The sequence below is a fragment of the Phalangium opilio genome, unplaced genomic scaffold (genome assembly GCF_054372755.1).
Source record: "Phalangium opilio isolate 3A_F unplaced genomic scaffold, DU_Popi_V2 ptg000344l_1, whole genome shotgun sequence".
NCBI classification, from domain to species: Eukaryota; Metazoa; Arthropoda; class Arachnida; order Opiliones; family Phalangiidae; genus Phalangium; species Phalangium opilio.
The window spans coordinates 59001-82086 of record NW_028324227.1 but is presented as its reverse complement, the minus strand read 5'-3'; the positions used below and the strand labels follow the sequence as shown (position 1 = coordinate 82086).

The window sequence follows — 23086 nt, the reverse complement described above, 5'->3', positions numbered from 1 at the left end:
TTCTTTTCTCGCGAGGGCCTTGGCTGATCGGGCACGTTTCGGCTCTAGTTAGAGTTTAGTTGCAGTTTGGCGGAAAGCGACACCATCTTGGACACCCTTCTTTCTAGAACATTCTAGAACATTCTAACGCCGAGCACTTCTAGCTCTGGCTTTTAAATCGGGTTGCATCGTAGATATGCCGTATATAATCGTACATTTGGATAGAAATTAATTATTTTTGGAATTAAATCTATTATAAAAGCAAATTATTTTCGAAATTTTAACAAGTGAATCCGAGTCGTGCCTTTCGGCTTTCTTCCGGGATACTTCGGGGTCCACGTTGTCCTTAGCTAAGCCTAACCTCGTGGCCGGAAATATTTTCCGCCCCTCTTCGGTTGGTTGATCCCAATATGGCGGCCCGTGCCCCCAACCCTAATGAAGACTCCCTATGGGATGATAATCTGGACTTGAGTCCTTATTTAAGATCGCGAGACCAAGTATTTGCAAATCCCAAGTATTTTAATCCAGTTGAAGAATAAACGCGCTAGGAACTTGGCCAATTCAAGACCCATGGGACAAATGAATTAATTGAATGAGGGGCTATCCTGTTTGGCCACGTTTTTTCAGATTAAGGTATCTTCAGTTGCTGAGCTTCGGGGGTCGAGTTTATCAACGTGAAACTCGGCCATTTATATCTCCTTCAATGCAAAGTTGTAAACTAAACTACTTTTTATACGTCAAGCGAGACGTCAACTTCTTATCTGACGTCACAGCTACGACAGAAGTTAGATAGCCATTCAGTGAAGGGTGGTAGTAAGACTGTTGTTACGAGTGTGAAGCATTATGGCGAGTGTGTCCCTTCTCTCTTATTCCCTTCTGGTTGTACGTATGCAAACGTCATACCACGCTTCTATCTCTTAGCTCAGTGTCATCCCCCCTACCAGGGGCGTACAGTATCCCCTCTTACAAAAGCGCCCCTAGAGGGAGGGAGGGAGAGATACCCCTCTGCCTACACTCTACCGACACTACTCTTTTGGGTATTCCAAATGTGCTAGATATTATTTAATTGATTTTATTTCCGTGTTCAAAGGTATCTTCAGTTGCTGGGCTTCGTGGTTCACGAGGTTTTTTTTAAAGTTCAGCTAGCTAATTGGACCAAGTCATCTTGCGACTTATTGCCACTTATCTAACGTCTTTACAATGCATATGGGCCCCTATGGGGGCAAGAAGGGCAGGTCCAGTCTAAGGGGTTTTATGGGCCCCAACGGGGGCCATGTCGCATTCCCCTTGACAAGGTAACGTGAAAGTTTTTCCAAAAATTGACAGAGCTGTGCTAATTAGCTGACTACTAATTGAATTAGAATTAGCCAATTAAATGTATATTTATGAAGTAATTAATTAGCCGATTAAATTAAATTCAATTAGAAATTAGGCATTTATTTATCGAACTTATTAATTAGAATTGCTAATTTCTAATTAATTACTTGTCTAATTACTTGTGGCCGTGGATTTCCTACAAAATTCCTCGATTTTTAGTTTTTACTACAGTTTGGCGTAAAAGCTTAATTGAAAATGCAATTGGCTAATTAGTTAATCCTAAATCTAAATCATTTTAGTTAGATAATTAGAATTAAATCTCAATTAGCACTAATGTAATTATAATTCAATTACCATTCTATCGGTAAATGATGCGAATTAATTAGCTAATTAATTAATTAATTATAGGGCTGTTCGGGTACTCGACTTCGAGTCCGAGTCCGAGTACTCGGACTCGGACTCGAAACTGGTTTTCCTAGGACTCGAACGGGTACCCGGGTCCTTGTCCAAGGCCTAAAATTACCCGGCGTTTAGGGCTTGTCGAGTCCATTTTTCTTTACCAACTTAATAGCCAACTTTATCAGCTACTGATAAAAATGTTTTCATATTTAAAAAAGTTAAAATTATTATTAATGTTTAGTTTTGAAACAGTTAGAAAAAAAACAACAGAATGTTTTAAGAGCAAATTTGACGAATTTTGGGCTCTGATTAAGAATTTTGGACTCGAAACCATGTTTTTTTGACTCGAAAATGGACTCGAAACCATGTTTTAAGGACTCGATGGACGCGACGAGTCCTGCAAAATTGGACTCGAGGACTCGAGTCCACTTTTCCAGGACTCGGACTCGGACTCGAAACCTAAAAATGAGGACTCGCACACCTCTAAATTTAATTAGCACAGCTCTGGTATTTAGTATCATTTACAACAATTTAATCGCCTTAAGGCCTTTTCGGACCATACAACTACTTGACTCATTTATACGAGTCAACTTGAGTGGGTAAACTAGTTGGGTCTCGCCAACGGAAGTTGGATCACCGAATTTAAAATTAATCAACAGTGTCCAATTTTTGTTGACTCGACTTTTTGACCCGGATCTATTAGAGTTAAAAGGTTGTACAGTCTGAAAAGGCCTTTAGCTTTGAAAAGCAAATTTTGAGACTGTAATCGGTGGATCATTGGGTTCGTGGGTCGATTAGACTCGTTGTGCATTGCGTGCAACTTCGAGCGCGTTGCCACGTCGTATGTTTCTCATTAGTTTGCCATTCTGAGCGTTGCATTTACTGATCACCGCGGCCGCTATTCGGACTTGATCGTTGCGAGACAAATAATCGGTTATCGCCTACAGGAAGTCCATCTTTCGATAGACGAGATCGGTTCTTGGGGTCGGAATGCTGACTTCTGCGACCGTTTTCGTCCTTGTTCAGTCCAAGACGATCCGGTTCTACGGGGACCGTTTTCTCGCCTACCGGAAGTTCGTCTTTCGGTAATCGAGATCGGTTCTTGGGGTCGGAATGCCGACTTCTGCGACCTTTCTTCGTCCTTGTTCAGTCCAAGACGATCCGGTTCTACGGGGACCGTTTTCTCGCCTACCGGAAGTTCGTCTTTCGGTAATCGAGATCGGTTCTTGGGGTCGGAATGCCGACTTCTGCGACCGTTTTCGTCCTTGTTCAGTCCAAGATAATCCGGTTCTACGGGGACCGTTTTCTCGCCTACCGGAAGTTCATCTTTCGGTAATCGAGATCGGTTTTTGGGGTCGGATTGCCGACTTCTGCGACCGTTTTCGTACTTGTTCAGTCCAGGACGATTCGGTTCTACGGGGACCGTTTTCTCGCCTACCGGAAGTTCGTCTTTCGGTAATCGAGATCGGTTTTTGGGGTCGGATTGCCGACTTCTGCGACCGTTTTCGTACTTGTTCAGTCCAGGACGATTCGGTTCTACGGGGACCGTTTTCTCGCCTACCGGAAGTTCGTCTTTCGGTAATCGAGATCGGTTTTTGGGGTCGGATTGCCGACTTCTGCGACCGTTTTCGTCCTTGTTCAGTCCAGGACGATTCGGTTCTACGGGGACCGTTTTCTCGCCTACCGGAAGTTCGTCTTTCGGTAATCGAGATCGGTTTTTGGGGTCGGATTGCCGACTTCTGCGACCGTTTTCGTACTTGTTCAGTCCAGGACGATTCGGTTCTACGGGGACCGTTTTCTCGCCTACCGGAAGTTCGTCTTTCGGTAATCGAGATCGGTTTTTGGGGTCGGATTGCCGACTTCTGCGACCGTTTTCGTCCTTGTTCAGTCCAGGACGATTCGGTTCTACGGGGACCGTTTTCTCGCCTACCGGAAGTTCGTCTTTCGGTAATCGAGATCGGTTTTTGGGGTCGGATTGCCGACTTCTGCGACCGTTTTCGTACTTGTTCAGTCCAGGACGATTCGGTTCTACGGGGACCGTTTTCTCGCCTACCGGAAGTTCGTCTTTCGGTAATCGAGATCGGTTTTTGGGGTCGGATTGCCGACTTCTGCGACCGTTTTCGTCCTTGTTCAGTCCAGGACGATTCGGTTCTACGGGGACCGTTTTCTCGCCTACCGGAAGTTCGTCTTTCGGTAATCGAGATCGGTTTTTGGGGTCGGATTGCCGACTTCTGCGACCGTTTTCGTCCTTGTTCAGTCCAGGACGATTCGGTTCTACGGGGACCGTTTTCTCGCCTACCGGAAGTTCGTCTTTCGGTAATCGAGATCGGTTTTTGGGGTCGGATTGCCGACTTCTGCGACCGTTTTCGTACTTGTTCAGTCCAGGACGATTCGGTTCTACGGGGACCGTTTTCTCGCCTACCGGAAGTTCGTCTTTCGGTAATCGAGATCGGTTTTTGGGGTCGGATTGCCGACTTCTGCGACCGTTTTCGTCCTTGTTCAGTCCAGGACGATTCGGTTCTACGGGGACCGTTTTCTCGCCTACCGGAAGTTCGTCTTTCGGTAATCGAGATCGGTTTTTGGGGTCGGATTGCCGACTTCTGCGACCGTTTTCGTACTTGTTCAGTCCAGGACGATTCGGTTCTACGGGGACCGTTTTCTCGCCTACCGGAAGTTCGTCTTTCGGTAATCGAGATCGGTTTTTGGGGTCGGATTGCCGACTTCTGCGACCGTTTTCGTACTTGTTCAGTCCAGGACGATTCGGTTCTACGGGGACCGTTTTCTCGCCTACCGGAAGTTCGTCTTTCGGTAATCGAGATCGGTTTTTGGGGTCGGATTGCCGACTTCTGCGACCGTTTTCGTACTTGTTCAGTCCAGGACGATTCGGTTCTACGGGGACCGTTTTCTCGCCTACCGGAAGTTCGTCTTTCGGTAATCGAGATCGGTTTTTGGGGTCGGATTGCCGACTTCTGCGACCGTTTTCGTCCTTGTTCAGTCCAGGACGATTCGGTTCTACGGGGACCGTTTTCTCGCCTACCGGGAGTTCGTCTTTCGGTAATCGAGATCGGTTTTTGGGGTCAGATTTCCGACTTCTGCGACCGTTCTTCGTTTTTGTTCAGTCCAAGGCGGTCCGGTTCTACGGGGACCGCCTTCTCGCCTACCGGAAGTTCAACTTTCAACTTGCGCGACCGTTCTTTGTACTTGCTCGTTCGAAACTGATTAGACGGCTCTACGGTGACAGTTTTCCAATCAACTCAGAACTGGCACTGATAGAGAAACTCGACAATGGCGGTCCGTCACTGCTGACGCTATGTCGTTTCTGCCCAGTGCTCTGTAGGAATTCAACCAATGAAAGCGCGGCTCCGTTGACACAGTGGCCAAGCTCGCTAAAGGCTAGGCAGGAACCAATGGGAACTAGCGTGTTAGGTCTGATTGGTTCCTGCCCTTGTCAAGGTAAAATTCTTGTCCAGAAGATTACCCAGAATGCTCGGGGTGATCATTTACGCCGCGCTTCCTTTCAAATATAATTTTAACTTTGTTATTTTGCTGAGTTTGTCAAATAAGTTGCCGTCAGTCGCTGGCTTTGCGCGTCTTTCATTTCCAGTCAACTGGCCATCCCCTTGACAAGGTATTGTAAAGAACTTTCCCGCAAGTTTATGACTTAATTTTATTGGTATTAATATGGATGTAATTTGACAGTTGCCTTTACTGGTGGATGGATTTGCCTGTCTTGGGACATAGAACAACGAAAAGGTAAGTGATATGTTATTGGTTTTATGAACTTTCTAGTCTTTCTTCTAACGGCATGTGATAAATTTAAGTTTGCAACGGTTTCGCCCAGTCAGTCTTGGAAGTAAGACTTATTTTTTTATCAGTGACCCCTACAGCGTCTACAAGATTAAACTGGTTGACCCCATCCCTAATTTATCTTTTATTAATCCTATTAAAAAATTAAGGGAGTATTTCGTGGCTTAGTCTCAAGCAGTATGCATCATAGTGTGCGAAGGTAAAGCGTGATCGAGTGGGCTGTGGTAGTAGCGAGGAAGGCAAGGAGTCTATATCCGTGGAGTAGAAATGTGTAGTGACTAGAATTATTAATGGTAAAGCGTGATCGAGTGGGCTGTGGTTGTAGGGAGGAAGGCAAGGAGTCTATATCCTTGGAGTAGAAATTTACAGTAACTATAATTATTAGAGTGGTCCCTCGTGAATTTTCGTTTAAGTTCTCAATTAATAAAGTGGCCCCGAGGACCAGTATAACCCTCCCGGATTTCGAATAAAAAAACTGGTCCATGCAATTAATAAACTGGTTTTTGACCCGCGCTATTTCCAAGACTGCAGGCCAGAATCCGTTGCAGACGACGGGGAGCCCTACTTTGGTATGTTTGATGGGAATATGTTCAGCCCCGCCACATGTCAACGTCACTTCCCTCAAGTTTTCTCTCGATTTAGAGACGGAGTGCGGAGCAGCGTGGTCGCTCCCAGTAGATTAACGCGAAGTAATGAAAGGACGCCGTCGCCGCGGTGTTTTTGTCAGGATCTCCCAAAGTGGATCCCGTCCTTCGATCAGTAATGTCAGCCAAAGGTACGAGTAATTTCTCTAATTAAGATTCCCAGTCGGATTAGGCTTATTTAATTTTAGAATCCCCGCTTTTAAGACTTGCCCCCCGAATAAAATTAGGCTTAGTAACATCCTGTAATGGAAATGGTGGCCGCCTGACCATTCCTCAAAGGCCGCCTTCTTTTCTCGCGAGGGTCTTGGCTGATCGGGCACGCTTCGGGTCTAGTTAGAGTTTAGTTGCAGTTTGGCGGAAAGCGACGCCATCTTGGACACCCTTCTTTCTAGAACATTCTAACGCCGAGAAGTTCTAGCTCTGGCTTTTAAGTGAGGTTGTATCCTAGATATGTCGTATATTATCGTAGATTTTAATCGAAATTAAATATTTTTGGAATTAAATCTATTATAAAACCAAATAATTTTCGGAATTAATTAATTTTCGGAATTTTAACGAGTGAATCCAAATCGTGCCTTTCGGCTTTCTTCCTCCCTATGGGATGATAATCTGGATTTTAGTCCTTATTTAAGATCGCGAGAGGAAGTATTTGCAAATCCCAAGTATTTTAATCCAGTTGAAGAATAAACGCGCTAGGAATTTTGCCTTATTCAAGACCCATGGGACAAATTAATTAAATTAATAAGGGGCATTCTGTTTTGCCCACGGTTTTTCAGATTAAGTTATCGTGAGTCGCTGAGCTTCGGGGTTCGTGTTACCTACCCTGGTGAATCGAGTTGCTCCATACAGCTAGGATTGGCCTTTCTTTGGACTTGGGACACGAAAAGGTAATTACCGTTTGTTTATTTTTTAACGTTTACGTAAGAGTGCTCCACTTGGAAGAAAAGTTCCAATTTATTTCTATCCAGTTAAATTTTAAGCCTACCCCTAAAATATTTTCCAGGTCTTTATTTGTTATGTCAGTTGTACCAGAAGGGAATAAGAGAGAAGGGAGACATTAGACAGAGCCTGCTATGGTAACGGGAGTCCGGACCAACCTCAAGAAAACTTTGCGCAAATGCACGGCTTTTAACCAATTTACTGCAAAGTTCTCCTCCGTATTTGTCTGCTAGAGTTTCATTCTTCAAAGGCTTAGGGCTGTCCATGTTTCGTTCTTGCGTAATTATAACCTCAAGTATGCATTTTATTGAAACTAATTTTATACGTCAAGCGAGACGTCAACTTCTTATCTGACGTCACAGTTACGACAGAAGTTAGATAGCCAATCAGTGAAGGGTAGCTGATTTGAGGTTAGTAAGACTGTTACGAGTGTGAAGCATTATGGAGAGTGTGTCCCTTCTCTCTTATTCCCTTCTGGTTGCAAACGTCATACCACCTCTCCTCTCTACCAACACTACTCTTTTGTGCTAGATATTAATATGATTTTATTTCTGCGTTCAAAGGTATCGCGAGTTGCTGGGCATCATGGTTCATTCGTTTCCAGTCAAGTCGCATTCCCCTTGAAGGGTAACGTAAAAGTTTTTCCAAAAATTTATTGGAAAGTTTTTTCAAAAATGTATTTATTTTTATTTTTTACTTCAGATTGTATCGATTGCTTGCTCTTCTCGCGTATAATTCATTTCCAGTCAAGTGGCCATCCCCTTGTCAAGGTAACGTAAAGAACTTTCCCACAAGTTTGTGATTTTTACCGGTTTTTATATCTATGTAATTTGACAGTCGCCTTTCATGAGGAGTGGAGTTGCTCAATACAGCGAGGATTGGCCATTCTTTGGACGTAGGGCACGAGAAGATAAGTGATTTGTTTTTATAAAATTTAGTGTCTATCGTGATATATCTACGTTTATGTATGTATGAATGAAAGAATGCCTGGAGCGCTCCACTTGCGATAATAGAACCCATTTATTTCTAACCAAATGCTGCACTAACATTTAACCATGTTTTCTGGTGTTTTGGCCTGAGGCCTTTTTCCAGAATGTGCTTAGATATATTTATAAATAATATTTTCGTTTAAAGGTGTCGCGGGCTTCCGGGCTTCGTGGTTCACTGGTTCCAGTCAAGTCACGAGTCAAGAAATCGTAAAGAACAAGTTTAGTACAGCCACAGTTTGCCTTTTATGGTTCATTGTGTTCGAACTGATTATTCATTATTGGTACCTCATGGTTTATTGTGTTCGAACTTATTATTTATTATTGGTACCTCATGGTTTATTGTGTTCGAACTTATTATTCATTATTGGTACCTCATGGTTTATTGTGTTCGAACTTATTATTTATTATTGGTACCTCATGGTTTTATTGTGTTCGAACTTATTATTTATTATTGGTACCTCATGGTTTTATTGTGTTCGAACTTATTATTTATTATTGGTACCTCATGGTTTGTGTTCGAACTTATTATTTATTATTGGTACCTCATGGTTTGTGTTCGAACTGATTATTTATTATTGGTACCTCATGGTTTATTGTGTTCGAACTGATTATTTATTATTGGTACCTCATGGTTTATTGTGTTCGAACTGATTATTTATTATTGGTACCTCATGGTTTTATTGTGTTCGAACTTATTATTTATTATTGGTACCTCATGGTTTGTGTTCGAACTTATTATTTATTATTGGTACCTCATGGTTTGTGTTCGAACTGATTATTTATTATTGGTACCTCATGGTTTATTGTGTTCGAACTGATTATTTATTATTGGTACCTCATGGTTTTATTGTGTTCGAACTTATTATTTATTATTGGTACCTCATGGTTTTATTGTGTTCGAACTTATTATTTATTATTGCTTACCTCATGGTTTGTGTTCGAACTTATTATTTATTATTGGTACCTCATGGTTTATTGTGTTCGAACTTATTATTTATTATTGGTACCTCATGGTTTATTGTGTTCGAACTGATTATTTATTATTGGTACCTCATGGTTTATTGTGTTCGAACTGATTATTTATTATTGGTACCTCATGGTTTTATTGTGTTCGAACTGATTATTTATTATTGGTACCTCATGGTTTTATTGTGTTCGAACTGATTATTTATTATTGGTACCTCATGGTTTTATTGTGTTCGAACTGATTATTTATTATTGGTACCTCATGGTTTTATTGTGTTCGAACTGATTATTTATTATTGGTACCTCATGGTTTTATTGTGTTTGAACTTATTATTTATTATTGGTACCTCATGGTTTTATTGTGTTCGAACTTATTATTTATTATTGGTACCTCATGGTTTATTGTGTTCGAACTTATTATTCATTATTGGTACCTCATGGTTTTATTGTGTTCGAACTTATTATTTATTATTGGTACCTCATGGTTTATTGTGTTCGAACTTATTATTCATTATTGGTACCTCATGGTTTTATTGTGTTCGAACTGATTATTTATTATTGGTACCTCATGGTTTTATTGTGTTCGAACTGATTATTTATTATTGGTACCTCATGGTTTTATTGTGTTTGAACTTATTATTTATTATTGGTACCTCATGGTTTTATTGTGTTCGAACTTATTATTTATTATTGGTACCTCATGGTTTATTGTGTTCGAACTTATTATTCATTATTGGTACCTCATGGTTTTATTGTGTTCGAACTGATTATTTATTATTGGTACCTCATGGTTTATTGTGTTCGAACTTATTATTTATTATTGGTACCTCATGGTTTGTGTTCGAACTTATTATTTATTATTGGTACCTCATGGTTTGTGTTCGAACTTATTATTTATTATTGGTACCTCATGGTTTGTGTTCGAACTGATTATTTATTATTGGTACCTCATGGTTTGTGTTCGAACTTATTATTCATTATTGGTACCTCATGGTTTATTGTGTTCGAACTTATTATTTATTATTGGTACCTCATGGTTTATTGTGTTCGAACTTATTATTCATTATTGGTACCTCATGGTTTTATTGTGTTCGAACTTATTATTTATTATTGGTACCTCATGGTTTATTGTGTTCGAACTGATTATTTATTATTGGTACCTCATGGTTTATTGTGTTCGAACTGATTATTTATTATTGGTACCTCATGGTTTTATTGTGTTTGAACTTATTATTTATTATTGGTACCTCATGGTTTGTGTTCGAACTTATTATTTATTATTGGTACCTCATGGTTTGTGTTCGAACTTATTATTCATTATTGGTACCTCATGGTTTGTGTTCGAACTTATTATTCATTATTGGTACCTCATGGTTTGTGTTCGAACTTATTATTCATTATTGGTACCTCATGGTTTGTGTTCGAACTTATTGTTTATTATTGGTACCTCATGGTTTGTGTTCGAACTTATTATTCATTATTGGTACCTCATGGTTTATTGTGTTCGAACTTATTATTCATTATTGGTACCTCATGGTTTGTGTTCGAACTTATTATTCATTATTGGTACCTCATGGTTTGTGTTCGAACTTATTATTCATTATTGGTACCTCATGGTTTATTGTGTTCGAACTTATTATTTATTATTGGTACCCATTTATTTTGACACAAAAGCCGCGCTAACTTTTAACCTTGTCGCTAAAACAATTCCGGAATGTTAAAGATGCTATATTTTAAATTATGCTTAGGAGTTGTGGCGTTCTCCTGTAATCCAGCCCTTTGGAAGCTAGAATCGATGGATGGTATCGTCAGTTGCTGGGCTTCGTTCTTCGTGGTGCACTCCTTTCCAGTCCAGGTTCATTCCCCTTTGACGAGATGACGTAAGTTTCTCCCAAAACAGATTAAAAATTTAAAAATATAATTATAAACGGGTTATATAGATTTCCTGTTCTCGGGGTCATTCGAGTCAAGTAGCCATCCCTTTGACGAGACATCGTAAAGATCTTCCTCACAGATGCCATTTTGACATTTGCCTACCCTGGTACAGGGAGGATTGGCCTTTCTTTGGACGTACGACACGAAAAGGTACTTACCTTTTGTTTGTCTTTTAACGTAAGTGCGCTCCACTTGGAGAAAAAAAAGTACCAATTTATTTCTATCCAAAAGCTTCGCTAAATTTTAAGCCTACCGCTAAAATATTTTTCTGGCCTTTTGGGAAAATGTGCTAGATATTAATATGATTTTTAATTCTGCGTTCAAAGGTATCGCGAGTTGCTGGGCATCATGGTTCATTCGTTTCCAGTCAAGTCGCATTCCCCTTGAAGGGTAACGTAAAAGTTTTTCCAAAAATTTATTGGAAAGTTTTTTCAAAAATGTATTTTTTTATTTTTTACTTCAGATTGTATCGATTGCTTGCTCTTCTCGCGTATAATTCATTTCCAGTCAAGTGGCCATCCCCTTGTCAAGGTAACGTAAAGAACTTTCCCACAAGTTTGTGATTTTTACCGGTTTTTATATCTATGTAATTTGACAGTCGCCTTTCATGAGGAGTGGAGTTGCTCAATACAGCGAGGATTGGCCATTCTTTGGACGTAGGGCACGAGAAGATAAGTGATTTGTTTTTATAAAATTTAGTGTCTCTCGTGATATATCTACGTTTATGTATGTATGAATGAAAGAATGCCTGGAGCGCTCCACTTGCGATAATAGAACCCATTTATTTCTAACCAAATGCTGCACTAACATTTAACCATGTTTTCTGGTGTTTTGGCCTGAGGCCTTTTTCCAGAATGTGCTTAGATATATTTATAAATAATATTTTCGTTTAAAGGTGTCGCGGGCTTCCGGGCTTCGTGGTTCACTGGTTCCAGTCAAGTCACGAGTCAAGAAATCGTAAAGAACAAGTTTAGTACAGCCACAGTTTGCCTTTTATGGTTCATTGTGTTCGAACTGATTATTCATTATTGGTACCTCATGGTTTATTGTGTTCGAACTTATTATTTATTATTGGTACCTCATGGTTTATTGTGTTCGAACTTATTATTCATTATTGGTACCTCATGGTTTATTGTGTTCGAACTTATTATTTATTATTGGTACCTCATGGTTTTATTGTGTTCGAACTTATTATTTATTATTGGTACCTCATGGTTTTATTGTGTTCGAACTTATTATTTATTATTGGTACCTCATGGTTTGTGTTCGAACTTATTATTTATTATTGGTACCTCATGGTTTATTGTGTTCGAACTTATTATTTATTATTGGTACCTCATGGTTTGTGTTCGAACTTATTATTTATTATTGGTACCTCATGGTTTGTGTTCGAACTTATTATTTATTATTGGTACCTCATGGTTTTATTGTGTTCGAACTGATTATTTATTATTGGTACCTCATGGTTTTATTGTGTTCGAACTTATTATTTATTATTGGTACCTCATGGTTTTATTGTGTTCGAACTTATTATTTATTATTGGTACCTCATGGTTTTATTGTGTTCGAACTGATTATTTATTATTGGTACCTCATGGTTTTATTGTGTTCGAACTGATTATTTATTATTGGTACCTCATGGTTTTATTGTGTTCGAACTTATTATTTATTATTGGTACCTCATGGTTTGTGTTCGAACTTATTATTTATTATTGGTACCTCATGGTTTGTGTTCGAACTTATTATTTATTATTGGTACCTCATGGTTTGTGTTCGAACTGATTATTTATTATTGGTACCTCATGGTTTGTGTTCGAACTGATTATTTATTATTGGTACCTCATGGTTTGTGTTCGAACTGATTATTTATTATTGGTACCTCATGGTTTATTGTGTTCGAACTTATTATTCATTATTGGTACCTCATGGTTTATTGTGTTCGAACTTATTATTTATTATTGGTACCTCATGGTTTATTGTGTTCGAACTTATTATTTATTATTGGTACCTCATGGTTTATTGTGTTCGAACTTATTATTTATTATTGGTACCTCATGGTTTATTGTGTTCGAACTTATTATTCATTATTGGTACCTCATGGTTTATTGTGTTCGAACTTATTATTTATTATTGGTACCTCATGGTTTATTGTGTTCGAACTTATTATTTATTATTGGTACCTCATGGTTTATTGTGTTCGAACTTATTATTTATTATTGGTACCTCATGGTTTATTGTGTTCGAACTTATTATTTATTATTGGTACCTCATGGTTTATTGTGTTCGAACTTATTATTCATTATTGGTACCTCATGGTTTATTGTGTTCGAACTTATTATTTATTATTGGTACCTCATGGTTTATTGTGTTCGAACTTATTATTCATTATTGGTACCTCATGGTTTATTGTGTTCGAACTTATTATTTATTATTGGTACCTCATGGTTTATTGTGTTCGAACTTATTATTTATTATTGGTACCTCATGGTTTATTGTGTTCGAACTTATTATTTATTATTGGTACCTCATGGTTTATTGTGTTCGAACTTATTATTCATTATTGGTACCTCATGGTTTATTGTGTTCGAACTTATTATTTATTATTGGTACCTCATGGTTTATTGTGTTCGAACTTATTATTCATTATTGGTACCTCATGGTTTATTGTGTTCGAACTTATTATTTATTATTGGTACCTCATGGTTTATTGTGTTCGAACTTATTATTTATTATTGGTACCTCATGGTTTATTGTGTTCGAACTTATTATTCATTATTGGTACCTCATGGTTTATTGTGTTCGAACTTATTATTTATTATTGGTACCTCATGGTTTATTGTGTTCGAACTTATTATTTATTATTGGTACCTCATGGTTTATTGTGTTCGAACTTATTATTTATTATTGGTACCTCATGGTTTATTGTGTTCGAACTTATTATTCATTATTGGTACCTCATGGTTTATTGTGTTCGAACTTATTATTCATTATTGGTACCTCATGGTTTATTGTGTTCGAACTTATTATTTATTATTGGTACCTCATGGTTTATTGTGTTCGAACTTATTATTTATTATTGGTACCTCATGGTTTATTGTGTTCGAACTTATTATTTATTATTGGTACCTCATGGTTTATTGTGTTCGAACTTATTATTCATTATTGGTACCTCATGGTTTATTGTGTTCGAACTGATTATTTATTATTGGTACCTCATGGTTTATTGTGTTCGAACTTATTATTCATTATTGGTACCTCATGGTTTATTGTGTTCGAACTTATTATTTATTATTGGTACCTCATGGTTTATTGTGTTCGAACTTATTATTTATTATTGGTACCTCATGGTTTATTGTGTTCGAACTTATTATTTATTATTGGTACCTCATGGTTTTATTGTGTTCGAACTTATTATTCATTATTGGTACCTCATGGTTTGTGTTCGAACTGATTATTTATTATTGGTACCTCATGGTTTATTGTGTTCGAACTTATTATTCATTATTGGTACCTCATGGTTTATTGTGTTCGAACTTATTATTTATTATTGGTACCTCATGGTTTATTGTGTTCGAACTTATTATTTATTATTGGTACCTCATGGTTTATTGTGTTCGAACTTATTATTTATTATTGGTACCTCATGGTTTATTGTGTTCGAACTTATTATTCATTATTGGTACCTCATGGTTTGTGTTCGAACTGATTATTTATTATTGGTACCTCATGGTTTATTGTGTTCGAACTTATTATTCATTATTGGTACCTCATGGTTTATTGTGTTCGAACTTATTATTTATTATTGGTACCTCATGGTTTATTGTGTTCGAACTTATTATTTATTATTGGTACCTCATGGTTTATTGTGTTCGAACTTATTATTTATTATTGGTACCTCATGGTTTTATTGTGTTCGAACTTATTATTCATTATTGGTACCTCATGGTTTGTGTTCGAACTGATTATTTATTATTGGTACCTCATGGTTTATTGTGTTCGAACTTATTATTCATTATTGGTACCTCATGGTTTATTGTGTTCGAACTTATTATTTATTATTGGTACCTCATGGTTTATTGTGTTCGAACTTATTATTTATTATTGGTACCTCATGGTTTATTGTGTTCGAACTTATTATTTATTATTGGTACCTCATGGTTTATTGTGTTCGAACTTATTATTCATTATTGGTACCTCATGGTTTATTGTGTTCGAACTTATTATTCATTATTGGTACCTCATGGTTTATTGTGTTCGAACTGATTATTTATTATTGGTACCTCATGGTTTGTGTTCGAACTGATTATTTATTATTGGTACCTCATGGTTTTATTGTGTTCGAACTTATTATTTATTATTGGTACCTCATGGTTTTATTGTGTTTGAACTTATTATTTATTATTGGTACCTCATGGTTTTATTGTGTTCGAACTTATTATTTATTATTGGTACCTCATGGTTTTATTGTGTTCGAACTTATTATTTATTATTGGTACCTCATGGTTTGTGTTCGAACTTATTATTTATTATTGGTACCTCATGGTTTGTGTTCGAACTTATTATTTATTATTGGTACCTCATGGGTTGTGTTCGAACTTATTATTTATTATTGGTACCTCATGGTTTGTGTTCGAACTTATTATTTATTATTGGTACCTCATGGTTTGTGTTCGAACTTATTATTTATTATTGGTACCTCATGGTTTGTGTTCGAACTTATTATTTATTATTGGTACCTCATGGTTTGTGTTCGAACTTATTATTTATTATTGGTACCTCATGGTTTGTGTTCGAACTTATTATTTATTATTGGTACCTCATGGTTTGTGTTCGAACTGATTATTTATTATTGGTACCTCATGGTTTGTGTTCGAACTGATTATTTATTATTGGTACCTCATGGTTTATTGTGTTCGAACTGATTATTTATTATTGGTACCTCATGGTTTTATTGTGTTCGAACTGATTATTTATTATTGGTACCTCATGGTTTTATTGTGTTCGAACTGATTATTTATTATTGGTACCTCATGGTTTTATTGTGTTCGAACTTATTATTTATTATTGGTACCTCATGGTTTATTGTGTTCGAACTGATTATTTATTATTGGTACCTCATGGTTTTATTGTGTTCGAACTTATTATTTATTATTGGTACCTCATGGTTTGTGTTCGAACTTATTATTTATTATTGGTACCTCATGGTTTATTGTGTTCGAACTGATTATTTATTATTGGTACCTCATGGTTTATTGTGTTCGAACTTATTATTTATTATTGGTACCTCATGGTTTGTGTTCGAACTGATTATTTATTATTGGTACCTCATGGTTTATTGTGTTCGAACTGATTATTTATTATTGGTACCTCATGGTTTTATTGTGTTCGAACTGATTATTTATTATTGGTACCTCATGGTTTTATTGTGTTCGAACTGATTATTTATTATTGGTACCTCATGGTTTATTGTGTTCGAACTGATTATTTATTATTGGTACCTCATGGTTTATTGTGTTCGAACTGATTATTTATTATTGGTACCTCATGGTTTTATTGTGTTCGAACTTATTATTTATTATTGGTACCTCATGGTTTGTGTTCGAACTTATTATTTATTATTGGTACCTCATGGTTTATTGTGTTCGAACTTATTATTTATTATTGGTACCTCATGGTTTATTGTGTTCGAACTTATTATTTATTATTGGTACCTCATGGTTTTATTGTGTTCGAACTTATTATTTATTATTGGTACCCATTTATTTTTACACAAAAGCCGCGCTAACTTTTAACCTTGTCGCTAAAACAATTCCGGAATGTTAAAGATGCTATATTTTAAATTATGCTTAGGAGTTGTGGCGTTCTCCTGTAATCCAGCCCTTTGGAAGCTAGAATCGATGGATGGTATCGTCAGTTGCTGGGCTTCGTTCTTCGTGGTGCACTCCTTTCCAGTCCAGGTTCATTCCCCTTTGACGAGATGACGTAAGTTTCTCCCAAAACAGATTAAAAATTTAAAAATATAATTATAAACGGGTTATATAGATTTCCTGTTCTCGGGGTCATTCGAGTCAAGTAGCCATCCCTTTGACGAGACATCGTAAAGATCTTCCTCACAGATGCCATTTTGACATTTGCCTACCCTGGTACAGGGAGGATTGGCCTTTCTTTGGACGTACGACACGAAAAGGTACTTACCTTTTGTTTGTCTTTTAACGTAAGTGCGCTCCACTTGGAGAAAAAAAAGTACCAATTTATTTCTATCCAAAAGCTTCGCTAAATTTTAAGCCTACCGCTAAAATATTTTTCTGGCCTTTTGGGAAAATGTGCTAGATATTAATATGATTTTTAATTCTGCGTTCAAAGGTATCGCGAGTTGCTGGGCATCATGGTTCATTCGTTTCCAGTCAAGTCGCATTCCCCTTGAAGGGTAACGTAAAAGTTTTTCCAAAAATTTATTGGAAAGTTTTTTCAAAAATGTATTTTTTTATTTTTTACTTCAGATTGTATCGATTGCTTGCTCTTCTCGCGTATAATTCATTTCCAGTCAAGTGGCCATCCCCTTGTCAAGGTAACGTAAAGAACTTTCCCACAAGTTTGTGATTTTTACCGGTTTTTATATCTATGTAATTTGACAGTCGCCTTTCATGAGGAGTGGAGTTGCTCAATACAGCGAGGATTGGCCATTCTTTGGACGTAGGGCACGAGAAGATAAGTGATTTGTTTTTATAAAATTTAGTGTCTCTCGTGATATATCTACGTTTATGTATGTATGAATGAAAGAATGCCTGGAGCGCTCCACTTGCGATAATAGAACCCATTTATTTCTAACCAAATGCTGCACTAACATTTAACCATGTTTTCTGGTGTTTTGGCCTGAGGCCTTTTTCCAGAATGTGCTTAGATATATTTATAAATAATATTTTCGTTTAAAGGTGTCGCGGGCTTCCGGGCTTCGTGGTTCACTGGTTCCAGTCAAGTCACGAGTCAAGAAATCGTAAAGAACAAGTTTAGTACAGCCACAGTTTGCTTTTCTTCGGACACGAGAAGATAAGTGGTTTTCGAAACTTTCTAGTCTTTCTTCTAACATTGAAAATGTATTTTTTATAATAAAGTTAATTATTATTTAGATTTAATAAAAATTATAGATAATATTCTATCTTAGTTCCTCTATCCAAATCCTGTTTAAATTTTTTTCTATCTATTACGGTTCAAAAGATATAGCCGGGTCAGCTAAAAGAACAAAGCATATAGGGGTGTCGCACTTTATGGTTATGTACTTGTAGACTTTTGATAGGGGTGCCACACTTTACGGATATGTCCTTGTAGACTTTTGATAGGGGTGCCACACTTTACGGTTGTGTCTTGTAGACTTTTGACAGTTGTGCCACACTTTACGGTTGTGTTCTTGTAGACTTTTGATAGGGGTGCCACACTTTACGGTTGTGTCCTTATAGACTTTTGACAGTTGTGCCACACTTTACAGATATGTCCTTGTAGACTTTTGACAGTTGTGCCACACTTTACGGTTGTGTTCTTGTAGACTTTTGATAGGGGTGCCACACTTTACGGTTGTGTTCTTGTAGACTTTTGATAGGGGTGCCACACTTTACGGTTGTGTCCTTATAGACTTTTGACAGTTGTGCCACACTTTACAGATATGTCCTTGTAGACTTTTGACAGTTGTGCCACACTTTACGGTTGTGTTCTTGTAGACTTTTGATAGGGGTGCCACACTTTACGGTTGTGTTCTTGTAGACTTTTGATAGGGGTGCCACACTTTACGGATATGTCCTTGTAGACTTTTGATAGGGGTGCCACACTTTACGGTTGTGTCCTTGTAGACTTTTGACAGTTGTGCCACACTTTACGGATATGTCCTTGTAGACTTTTGACAGTTGTGCCACACTTTACGGTTGTGTCCTTGTAGACTTTTGACAGTTGTGCCACACTTTACGGTTGTGTCCTTGTAGACTTTTGACAGTTGTGCCACACTTTACGGATATGTACTTGTAGACCTTTGTTAACGGCGCCCATATCCATATTTTCCCGCCCATAGCCACCTCCATATTTTCCCCTAGATGGCGCGAGTACCCTAGGTAACATGAGATCGATATACGATATAGAGGTAGGGCGAGCTTTACCGAACACACACTTTTTCCCGAGACGTTGGTACGAGAGGTAGGAAACGGCGACGATACAATGTAACGACTATTATTCTATTTTACTTAAACCATTAAACTATTTAATTAACTTCAATGAGCCTCGTTATTCAACCCGAAAACAACGTTAACAATTCAGAAGTGGGATTGACCCATAAAATACGCGAAAACTACGAACTTTAATGGCCCTAACGCCGCGCGAGGCTTTTTTTCGCTAAGCCTAACCCGTACCCCACGCGAGATCGAGAACGGCACCGGCCCTAGCACGCACGAGGCTTGCTCCGCTAAGCCTAACGAACTCGTTGCCGATACTAGCCATGTATAGACAATCGGTTGAGAAAACAACGGAAGTTTTCCTATGAACCAACAACGACGCCGATGATAACCTCCGTGAAAGGAAACAAATATAACGAAGATTCAACACGACGAAGTAGACGACTGAAAGGCGAAAATCCAGAATTACCCATAAGCCGGGAAACTAACAAAGGAAAGTCACAGAAGCCCCAACGTTTTCGGGAAGCTAATCTGCAGACTGACGATACCTTAGACGAAGTGACCAACGAAATCGGTAACACCCTGGACGACGTAGATAAAGCCGCGATTCAGCAAAACGACGAGAATCTATATTATTCCAACGATACGGAGGAAAAGGGAAACAAAGTCTGCGATAACGACTCTGACTCATCCTACGACAGCGTAACAGAAAACCATCCAGATAATTTCAACGAACGAAATTTTCTAAACGTAACTTGGGACTTTTCCAACGAAAACGAAGACCAGCGATTGTTACACGATAATCAAGACATCGCAAGCGAAATCAACAGCCAAGACGAACCTTTGGCGGAAATACCCGAAGACGAATCGCGAGGAACCACGTTTTTGCATCCTCACGAGACACGAGATAACAGCATGCCGCGAACGGGAGCTGAGGGTGAGCAGGTTGCTCCTATGGGGTTCATTTCCATAAACGACTTCTCAGACTCCGTACAGAGAGCAGTTGAGGCGGCGGTACAACGATCAATTTCTGCCATGTCGGAAGCGCACCTCGCACAACAAACGCAACTTATGAACGCTCATCAGTTACAATTAGAAGCTCTTCAAGCCAATAATCCTCGAAACGTGGCTGCGGCAAATCCAGTACAACACCACCATTACAACGATGGGAGCAAATTAATCCCCGACTTCGATCCAGTCAAATCTCCGCATCAAACCGTCGATTCCTGGATCAATAAAGTCGACGACACGGGTGACGCGTACAACTGGAATGAAACGATGAAGATAAACCACGCAATACCGAAATTGCAAGGGACGGCCAAGGTATGGTATGAAGGCTTGGCCACAGTAAACCATACCTGGGACGAATGGAAGGACTTGCTAAGGGAATGGTTTCCCGTCGTGAAAGGCAATCAGTCTCTTCACCGCGAAATGGAGAGAAGAATGAAACAGCCCAACGAAACCATCGAAGCCTACTACCACGATAAAGTAGCCAAGGCTAGACTAAGCGGGCTACAAGAAGACGATATGATAGATTATATCATCACGGGCCTTAACGACGACCGTCTGATCACATCCCTCAGCAATCGAGATTACAACACGCCACAAGAACTGCTGAAATGCATTAAGACGATGGAAGAAAGGTTAACCCTTGCTCAAGAAAATAAGGACAGAAGTAAGTCTGAACGATTTGACAAGGATAAAAGGGATTTCAGACCCCGTAACTTCCAACAATCGAGCCTGAACCCGAAGCCAACGCACGGCTACGCAAACGAGAAGGAACTCGAACGAATGAAATTCAGGAGGAAGCCAGACCGAAACGACAAAGGCGAGCTTCTATGCTTCAATTGTAGAGAATATGGACATGTCTCCAGAGAATGTCCGAAGCCCCAGCGTAAACAACGTTGCGAGAAATGCAACAAAACTGGCCACGAATCAACGGACTGTCGCAGAACCGAGACGAAAACAATCGGTCACGTAGACTATAAGACTAACGATGATGCTAACGAAAAGTACTTCCAAGATGCTATCCTTAACGGACACGAAGTAAGATCATATTTAGATCTTGGCAGCAAATGCGTTGCCCTAAGAGCCAGCGATGCCCACAGACTTGGCATAGATCACAACCCGCCGGAAGGTGGAGCGGTGATTGAAGGTTACGGCTCAGGAGTCACGAAGATTCTTGGCGTTTTCACGGCAACCCTAGAACTTGATCAAGCAACGGCTGAAGTAGAAGTCCACGTAGTCCCTGACGAAGCTCAGCAAATTCCCCTTTTGGTCGGGCAACCCTTTTCGGAACAGTCACACATCGTAATCGTCCGTCGCCAGAACACGGTTCGCATCTTTGAAGAAAATAAACCAGTCGAGGAAGAAGATGACTGCCTAAGGCAACTGCAAATACCAGACCTCCCAAAACCGCGTTTGAAGCTTTGGGCCAAAGAGGCAACAGTCATACCTCCAAAATACGTAGGGTTTATTGACGTCCACGTCGGAGAGCGGAAAGAACCGGAAGCCGACCTTTTCGTCGAAATGCACAGGCGCGAAACGCCCGGTTACGAGCATTGCATCCCCAGAAGCATCACCCGAATAAACGCCCTAGGACAATCAGCGATACCTATAATGAATCTGTCGGATAAGGAATTAACCTTTCAACGAGGACAGAAGATTGTCCAGGCCGAGATTTGCATGGCAGAGGAAGGAAACTCGCCCCTGAGAGTCATGCGGACGGAAAAACGAACATTAACGCCAATCGTAGAACAAGAACTAACCATTGGACCCAGCGTTACGAACGAAGAGAAGAAACTACTAATCGAACTCATCAACGAATACCGAGACATTTTCTCTGACGGGATGGCTAATTTAGGACGAACGGATCGGGCAACGATGAAAATCGAGCTGGAGAACACGAAGCCAGTCACTTTTCGCCCATATCGCCTCTCCCATTCGGAAAGAGAAAAGGTAGCCGAGCAAATGAAGGAACTCATTCAGATGGGAATCATCACGGAATCAGAGTCCCCTTACGCTAGCCCAATTTTAATCGTTAAAAAGAAAAATGGGGACGAACGTCTATGTATAGATTACCGGGCTCTGAACCGAATCACCAAGCGCGACGCTTACCCGCTTCCACGAATAGAAGATCAAATGGAGCGCTTGCAAGGAAACAAATTCTTCTCAAGTTTAGACTTAGCGTCAGGATACTACCAGATCCCTCTAGACCCTTCATCAAAGGAGAAAACTGCATTTGTGACACCAGATGGCCACTACCAATTCGAGGTAATGCCATTCGGCCTCACTAACGGTCCCGCAGTATTTCAGCGGATGATCAATACGATTTTGGGACAACTACGATACACGATAGCGATGGCCTATATGGATGACGTCCTGGTACCAGCGAGCACGGTGCCAGAAAGCCTTAGTCATTTGCGCCAAGTATTCGACGTACTCCGAAAAGCAAAACTGACGCTCAATCGAAAGAAATGCCACTTTTTAATGGACAAGATCGATTATCTTGGTTCGGAAGTCAGCTGCGATGGGGTGAAACCCGGACTGACCAAAATCGTATGCGTTCAGAAGTTCCCAACGCCAAGAAACGTCCACGAAGTACGACGGTTTCTGGGATTAGCTGGATATTTTCGGAAGTTTATCAAAAACTTCGCTCGAATCGCCGGACCCTTGAATCAATTATTAAGGAAGGACGCCACGTGGGTCTGGGATACGGAACAGAAAGGAGCATTCGACACGTTAAAATCACGACTGATTGAAAGACCAATTTTGGCACTTTACGACCCCAAGGCGGAAACGGAACTGCATACTGACGCGAGCCAATTGGGACTGGGAGCAGTCCTAATGCAGAAGGGGCAAGACGGAAGAACGCACCCTGTCTATTATGCAAGCCGCGGGACTACCCCAGACGAAGCCAGATATCACTCCTACGAGCTGGAGACCCTCGCAATCTGTT

The 23086-nt window shown here is 39.4% G+C and overlaps 1 protein-coding gene across 1 annotated transcript; it reads left to right on the top strand.

Moving 5' to 3' along the window:
• The first annotated feature begins 389 nt into the window (after window positions 1-389).
• Window positions 390-18131, top strand: LOC149609863 (uncharacterized). The gene is made up of 20 exons (XM_089859743.1): window positions 390-476; window positions 2553-2892; window positions 2969-3040; window positions 3097-5323; window positions 5395-5448; window positions 6145-6277; window positions 6923-7033; window positions 7649-7712; window positions 7788-7855; window positions 7923-8292; window positions 10789-10920; window positions 10981-11125; window positions 11302-11365; window positions 11439-11506; window positions 11574-11943; window positions 16826-16957; window positions 17018-17162; window positions 17339-17402; window positions 17476-17543; window positions 17611-18131. The coding sequence occupies exons 1-4, from the start codon at window positions 390-392 to the stop codon at window positions 5220-5222; spliced, it is 2625 nt and encodes an 874-aa protein (XP_089715869.1). The 3' UTR covers window positions 5223-5323; window positions 5395-5448; window positions 6145-6277; window positions 6923-7033; window positions 7649-7712; window positions 7788-7855; window positions 7923-8292; window positions 10789-10920; window positions 10981-11125; window positions 11302-11365; window positions 11439-11506; window positions 11574-11943; window positions 16826-16957; window positions 17018-17162; window positions 17339-17402; window positions 17476-17543; window positions 17611-18131.
• The last annotated feature ends 4955 nt before the right edge of the window (window positions 18132-23086 follow it).

What these genes read in the sequence shown, in the direction of transcription:
- LOC149609863 (XM_089859743.1), top strand. Translation starts at nt 390, where the DNA reads ATGGCGGCCCGTGCCCCCAACCCTAATGAAGACTCCCTATGGGATGAT. An exon ending in ATTTAAGATCGCGAGACCAA is followed by an intron (nt 477 to 2,552) that starts GTATTTGCAAAT and finishes GTTTCTCATTAG; the next exon opens with TTTGCCATTCTGAGCGTTGC. An exon ending in TCTTTCGGTAATCGAGATCG is followed by an intron (nt 3,041 to 3,096) that starts GTTTTTGGGGTC and finishes TGTTCAGTCCAG; the next exon opens with GACGATTCGGTTCTACGGGG.